The sequence below is a fragment of the Acanthisitta chloris genome, unplaced genomic scaffold (genome assembly GCF_000695815.1).
Source record: "Acanthisitta chloris isolate BGI_N310 unplaced genomic scaffold, ASM69581v1 scaffold26368, whole genome shotgun sequence".
NCBI lineage: Eukaryota > Metazoa > Chordata > Aves > Passeriformes > Acanthisittidae > Acanthisitta > Acanthisitta chloris.
In genome coordinates this window covers 1-7,556 of record NW_008687944.1, presented here as the reverse complement: position 1 = coordinate 7,556, position 7,556 = coordinate 1, and the positions used below count along the sequence as shown (strand labels likewise).

The 7,556-nt window shown below is 43.7% G+C and overlaps 1 protein-coding gene across 1 annotated transcript in view; it reads left to right on the top strand.

The window, feature by feature from the left end:
- Positions 1-5,432, top strand: part of LOC103808078 (forkhead box protein K2-like) — a gene marked incomplete at its 3' end in the record, with an annotated part of 13,489 nt that extends 8,057 nt beyond the window's left edge. The window contains exons 2-4 of the mRNA XM_009080843.1: positions 1,296-1,490; positions 4,472-4,619; positions 5,286-5,432. Of these exons, the coding sequence (XP_009079091.1) occupies positions 1,296-1,490; positions 4,472-4,619; positions 5,286-5,432 (490 nt within the window). The remainder of the gene's footprint in view (positions 1-1,295; positions 1,491-4,471; positions 4,620-5,285) is intronic.
- Between the last annotated feature and the right edge of the window lie 2,124 nt (positions 5,433-7,556).

Genomic DNA, 7,556 nt, shown 5'->3' with positions numbered 1-7,556 from the left:
TAGGGAAAAAGCAGCTCTGTGGTGCATGTGGCAAGGGACAGAGTGAAAATCAAACGCTGCCTTTGTTCTCTAAACATCCTTAGATTCATTGTAAGAAATAAAAGCCGAAACACATGAGAGTTCGTGTTTTTAAGGCTCCTCTGCACTGGAGTGGTCCTTCCAATTCTTACATCACTTTAAGACATTTTTCCAGAGAAATCATCACTTGTATTTACAGTCTGCGTTTTGCATTCGTAGCTCAGTTCTTACCCCGTTCCCCTTCGTGCTCCTGATTCCTTTCTGCATAAAACTAACCTACCTAGAAGTACTTAAAAAACCCCAAACCCCACATTGTGTGAGGTTTGTTTCTGGGTGTAGTGTCACTGGAAAGTCCTTTCGGCGTGTGGGAGGTGTGTAAATGTCATTGTGGGTTTAGTGTAGTCTAACAGCTTAAGAAGGAGGAGGTAGTAAAGTTATTTGAACTGGGTTTTTTTTTTATAGAAGCTTTTGTTGAAAGAAAATGAAGTTTCTTGTTTGCTCAATCTGTTTATTTACTGAGAAGTTGCAAGCAGCTTGCGCTGTTTAATTAGGTTCAGTTCTGGATGCTGAGGACAGGGATGTGGAAAGGGGATTGCTCCAAAGTGCATCAGTGTGTTTTATGTCTCAAATTTTTCAACAGTTGCACATTGTTAATTTATCATTTGTTGTTAAATTTGGGCATCTAATCTGTGGTAATATATGAAAATGGGCAGTTTAGTGAAATTGCCTCTTAAATCCTGCTCTGGAAGAAGATACTTGAATGTAACACTGCACAGCAATATACTCTGTGAATGAACAGAATTGGAGTTGGTATGTGTTTAATTTAATAGGTATTTTAGGAGAACAGAAACCAAATTGCTTAGCCCAGTCTGTGAAACTGAGTAGATGTCAAATTGGCCAGCATTTATGCTCCTGTTGAATTTTGCTGTCATGGACCTACTTGTTGAATTGCATCCTAAAATAATGGGGTTTGCTCTTCCAAACAGCACTGCTTTGGGGGCAGTGCCAGATCAGAGTGAACCTCAGGAAATTTGGGGACAACACATAAACTGCCCTCGTTAGAAAGGGTCACATTTGCCTGTATTCCTTTCCAGATGTTCACCTGCTTACCTGGGGATCTTTCTCTGGTCATGTTGACCTGTCTCTGATCTGATGGGTAATCTATAAGATACTGTGGCTCTTAACTGCTAAACGAGGTTAGGTGATACATGTAAGTTATGCACAAAGTCTGACATTCTGTAAAGCAGTGGCTCACGTATTTGTGTTTTATTTTTCAGCTGTACTTTCAGGTTTCCCAGCACAAACATCAAGATAACATTCACAGCTCTGTCCAATGAAAAGAGAGAAAAACAGGAGGCCCCGGAGTCCCCAGTGAAGCCTGTGCAACCCCAGATCTCTCCCTTAACAATAAACATTCCAGACAACATGGCTCACCTGATCAGCCCTCTCCCTTCTCCCACGGGAACTATCAGGTATTTAAACCCTGCAGGTGGGATGCAGAGCCCTGTGCAGCTACAGGCTCAGCACAGCTTTCTCCTTCACCCTTTGGAGGGCAGAGTTTGGTTGAGGCTCAGCGTTACCTGCCTCGGAGAAAACACCTTTCTGCTAACTAATGGGAGTTGCATGAGCAGTCTGTAGTGTTCTAACTGCACATGTGCAGCGTGTGCAGCCTGCCCAGCAGCCTGGCAGTCTGACACCATTCCAGCTCCTTTAGCTTGCTTTGGCCTCTTGCATGCTTATGGCAGCACTTAGAATGAGAGAAGTTGAAGTTACATCATTTTTAAACATTCTGATTTGCCACTGTCTCCCTGAAATTCATCCTGAGAAACAGTGGTGGTTTGGGTTATCATTAGTGTGGGAAATAGATTGATCTCTTCCTGCAGGAGGTTTGTTATTGATTAATCACTGGTGGAAGCAAACAGACCTTTTGCTTAAGCTGCAGGTGAGGTGCAGAGCTCAGTGCTGAGATGGCTGTGAGAGGGTAACCTACTGTAGCCAGCAGCAGGACAAGAGGGCACAGACTCAAGCTCTGCCAGGGGAGGGTTAGGTTAGATATTAGAGATTTTTTATGGTGAGAGTGCTCAGGCATTGGAATGTGCTGCCCAGGGAGGTGGTGGATTCACCATCCCTGGAGGTTTTCAAGCTGAGACTGGATGTGGCACTCAGTGCCATGGTCTAGTGACCACGGTAGGGTTGGACTCAATGATCTTGGAGATCTTTTCCAACCTGGTTGATTCTATGGTTCTATGATAATCCAAGGATTTTCCTTGCCCTGCTGCTCCACTTGGTAATTGTAGCCATTGTCCCACCTGTTCCTTGGAACCAAACTCAATTAAACACAAGTGACCTGTCCTCACAAACTGCTGAAATCAGTTCAGATAGAAGTTTTTTAATTTTGCAAAAGTTCAGGAGCAAGACTTAGAACTTCCAGTGCCTTGAAGTGATTCACAGTCACCTATGTGCTCTGGAAAGCTTTCTTATCCCCTCTCACTTTTGCATCTTCACTTGGGCAAAGCACTGTTCATGCTTGGTTCTTTTAAAATGTGCATCTTGTTAATGAGATTTGGATGTAAAGATAATTGGCTGTTTCCACGCCTGCCAAGATCTTGGTCTCAGTATTGGAGTGTTTGATGGCATCTGGATAAACGATGGAAGCACAGAGAAAAGAGATCCAGACTTGACTGTGTAACAGGTTTGCTTTCTTATACAAACTCAGAGTAAACACATCTTGCCCAAGAAATGACAGAGCAGCTCACAAATATTCCAGATAACATCCCATTTATCACCACAGTCTTTGCCTCACTGTGAGTTTTGTAATTCTCTCCAGGGCTTTCGTGCACCTGTTGAGTAGTTTATTACAGGAAAAAAAAAAGAGATGACAGTTTAGAGTCTATTTTGAGAGCAAAGCTTGACAGTTTCTCTGCAAATCATCCTGTTTTGTAGAAGACTTGTAAACTTGCTTTGATTATACCATATGTGTCGCTTTGTCAATACATGCTAAAGTGAGCAGAGCAGAGGGATGTTGTCAGCTGATAGGGGAAAACACAGAGCAGCAGTGACCTATATTTAAAAAAATAAATTAGCTACACATTTGGGCTCTAATCAAGGACTCTTCTGTACGACATCTCCAAAATTCACTCTCCCTCCTTGAGTAGCTCTATCACTGGGAGAAAATTGTTGGTGGATTTCTTCCGATGTGAAGTGTGGAGAGTAATTTTTACACACATATATATTGCCCCATCTGCAGTGTTTGCCTCTGTCCCTGCACAAAAAGGGACAGGTATCAAGGAACTTCTTGAGGGGTCAGGCAGACAAACCTGAACAGATGTAGAATTGTTAAATCTTTAGTGTCTGAATCTGAGTAACATTGTCTAGAGTGATTTGTTATTGATGTTTTGAACTACAGATTCAAGTCAGGTTAAAGATTGCCTTTGGAGCTAAGGCTGATTCTGGGACACAGCAGGCTCTGCCATTGGGATTTCTAGTTCTGTGGAGTTTCTGAGGGCTGCAGGATGAATTGCTGAGAGTGTGTCCTTGTAGAGAGCTGCCAACATTTATTCTGGGGAAAGGGATGGACATCCCCTGCTGACTGTCTTTTTCCTCCTGGCTAAATGGAAACTGTAGCAGAAAACCAGCTTCATGCAGCTGCAGTTCCTGTGGGCTGTGCAGGGCAGGGGAACTGATGGAAAGATGCCCCAGTGGAATTATATACAATTTTATCTGTATTTTTCTGTGATGGATAGCAAAATGGCAAGTATTAAGAGCCACTCGTGTGTGTGTTTGGCACCATCTCTTGCATTCTAACAGTGTATCTGCTCTGTTGGCCTAACACTGCATTAAATCAGCTGAGTCAGTGCTGATGCACCCCATTTACAGCTAAGTTTCTGATTTTTATACATGTATGTGTCTGTAAGGATGTGCATATACCTGGAAACATTTAATACTGATGTAGATTGGAATGAGAACCAGACATTTTTTTTTTTCCTCCCTGCTTGCTATATTTTCTCAAATGTGCAGGAAACACTGCACAGGAGAGATGATTTTTTTTTTTGAGCAGACTGAACCCAAGCATATGGCAGAAACTCCATGCAAGATGTGTGTCTTGTTTCCAAGGAGTGCCTGAAAATTTGTGGCAGCTTATGTAGTGAAAGTGGACTTCTCTGTTGGCAAATCTTACACAAACACAGCGCAGCCTAATAAATCAGTTGATCCTTGTTCTTTTGAGGAGGAAAAAGCCTGAGCTGCATCTGACAGGTTTCTTCCTGCAGTGATTCTAACTGCCATGGATGAGTTAGGAAGGCTTGGAAGGTGGGTTTGCTTTGCCCTGGCACACCCTTAGCTGCAGCCTCAGAGCTCTGTAGTGGCTTTTCTGCACTAAGAGCTTTTTGATGAGACATAATGTGGTGATATACTGTATAACAAAATAGTAGGATCTTCTTTTTATGCTCTACAGTGCTGCAAATTCCTGCCCATCGAGCCCCCGCGGCGCAGGCTCCTCAGGGTACAGAATGAGCCGTGGAATAGCATCTGACCTACATTTGATGGCTGACAATTCACAGTCAGAAAACGACAAGGAAGCATCGGGGGGAGATAGCCCAAAGGTAAACATGGCTTGAAATCAATCCCAGGAATTACACCTGAAGTGAACGTAAAGCTCTGGGATATTTAGTTTGATAAAGGGTATGCACTGGGTTGTAATTTAACGTGACAGACTTGAAAAAGAATGCGTGGGGTTTTGTGATCAGATGTGAGGGTGATTGATTGATTGATGGATTGATCTCGCTCCGCGTTGGGGAAAGGCCTGTGTGCAGTCTCAGTTATGGATCTCTTCACAGGCTGTTGCAAATTCTTTGCTGTTACATGTGTCTCCAGAATTTATGCTATCTTAAAATGGCTAATCAGAACAACAATTTTGTCTTAGTTTCTTTTCTGCCTCAGGATGTCAAGGTGAGACACTGTCCCAGGTTGCCCAGGGAGGCTGTGGCTGCCCCAACCCTGGCAGTGTTCACAGCCAGGTTGGATGAGCCTTGAGCAGCCTGCTCTGGTGGGAGGTGTCCCTGCCCAGGGCAGGGGGTTGGCACTGGATGGTCTCCAAGCTCCATTCCAACCCCTAAAATTCTGTGCTTCTCTGATTTTGATCATCCCAAAGTGCCCTAAGTCTCGTTAACTCTGTTTTATGACTTCTGATGTAGAAAGGAGTGTGATTATCTGTCAAGTGTGATTATCTGTCAAGTGTACTGACATAGACTTTCCTTGTTCTTGTACAGGACGACTCTAAGCCTCCCTACTCCTATGCACAGCTAATAGTCCAAGCAATTACAATGGCCCCGGATAAGCAGCTTACACTAAATGGAATTTATACGCACATAACTAAAAACTATCCCTACTACAGGACAGCAGACAAGGGCTGGCAGGTAATTTGGATTTCTGGAATAGTTTGTTTACTTGTGAGCAATACTGGCAGCTCTAAACGGTCATGAGAAGTCAATCGATGAGCCTCAAAGCCCTTCAGAAATAGATGTTTGTCAATGGGTGTGTTGTCATTCTTCTGATTGTAAGTTCTCCAACAAAGTGGCAGTTGACATTAGTCTGTATTTGAAACATTGCTTTAGCCATGGAATGGTGTTCTCAAATCCTCTGGGAGGGATGCAGGCAGATTTTTGGGGAAGGAGAGTGCCATTGGCACTCAGTCCCATATGCTCTCTAGGAATGGTGTTGTGTTCTGTAACTTACAGTTGTGTCAACATCCATATTGCTGTCCAGAGATAAAGTGTTACGAGTTCAGTTCTGTTTGAAAACAGTGATGCTGACCATGCAATGGGTGAAGGAACAAGTGTGTTATCTGTGGTTACCTGGCACTGGGATGTGCCCTGTTTTACTGGTGAACTTCCCCATTTCTCCACTGAGCTAGTCCAAACTCTCCAGCTCCACAGAATTAATTTCTGCTTTCTTTTCACTTCTAAAAGACCAACCTTAGCATTTGCCAGGATGACTGAGTAGAAATCAGTCTGGCAGAGTCTTCCCAGACACATGTGAAGGTTCAGTGCCTTTGGTGCTGCTCTGAGTGTCTCAGAGGCCAAGGAGCTCAGTTAGCAGGTCCTGCCCATTTGCCCCTGTAACACTCTGCCTGCACAGTCCATCCTGGGGGTCACTTTCACTGGTTGCTGCTCACTCTGCAGCAGAGTCATGTCTGGGGTTATTTTCAGGGAGGTAAAATGTGGAGACACTGGGGGAAGGAAGGAAGTGTTCCCTCTGGCTGTACAAGTGGAAGACTAAGGCATACACACCTTTGCAGAGAGAGAGAGATTTTAACACACTAATCACACACTTATTTGTTATAAGGCCTGCATGAAAGTTGGATCACTTCCCCAAGGCTAGCAGGGAATGTAGCCATTCCTGGCTGTTTGCTAAGGGTTTGGCTAGTCAAGGATTTGGCTGTTGCTGTGGCTGGGAAGTCTCTTTTGTTTCCCTTTCCCACATAACAGTGCAGTCTCGTGGCTGCAGTCATGTGAATAGATCTGTTTTAGCAACAAGACTCTTGTTTATAAAATGTTGTTGTGCATTTTGCTTCCTATTCTGCAATACCTTGAGCATCTGTGTATGTGATGCTGCTTTACAGGAGCATCATGGAACCCAGTTCTGCCTTGGAACAGGATGTGTAGTTAGGTGTGTAATGCTCCGTGAAGCCAAGGAGATGGACACAGCAGGGTTAGCACGATCTGGAATAATGAATTAGCACCTATTCACAGGAGCAATTGGAAAAGCTGAAAATCAGCTGATGTTCAGTCACTGCTGTGGCACTGCCAGGTGTACCCTGTGTGTGAACAGCTCTGCAAGCTGCTGCCCATCATCTAGGGGGACTTAGGAGGTTTGAAGTCATATTTGAGGCTGTATATGCACATACTATCCAAAACATAGAGTAGCCACACATGAACAGCGTCCCAGTGCTGTGCAGTAATAAATAGCACTGAGGTGTTTATATCCTTTATCATCCAAAGCACTTGAAAACTCCTCTCTGTGAACTTATTTGAGTAGGTACTTTTGGATCTACTCCTTTATTCTAGCATATGGAGAAATAAATACAACTTATAAACATGTCCTTGGCATCTTTCTAGTTATGTTTCAATTTTTGGCAGGGAAAACCATCTCTGGTTTCATCAGTTTGCTTTTAAGAAACCATACATGGTTATCTTTGCCTTAGGTTTTCCAAACTTGCCATCAGGGTCACGAACTCAGCCAATTGAGCAAGATTTACATTGGGTTTTGCAAATTTTTGAGAGCTTTTGTTAACATAAAGCTTTTTCTCCACGTACCCCGTTCCCTCAGAAGTATTTCAGCCTGAACTCTTAGCATCAGTTCCTTCTTGGTCAGTGGTAATCCCGAGGGAGATTTGGGGGTTTATTTGTCATAAAATAAAACCATGAAATGCAGAACATGCTGTGAGCAAAGCCAAGCACAGGCAGAGCCACTTGAGGGTGTCAGCAGGTCTGTCCCTGGCTCTGATCAGAGGGCTCTGTGTGTGTGTGTGTGTGTTTGTA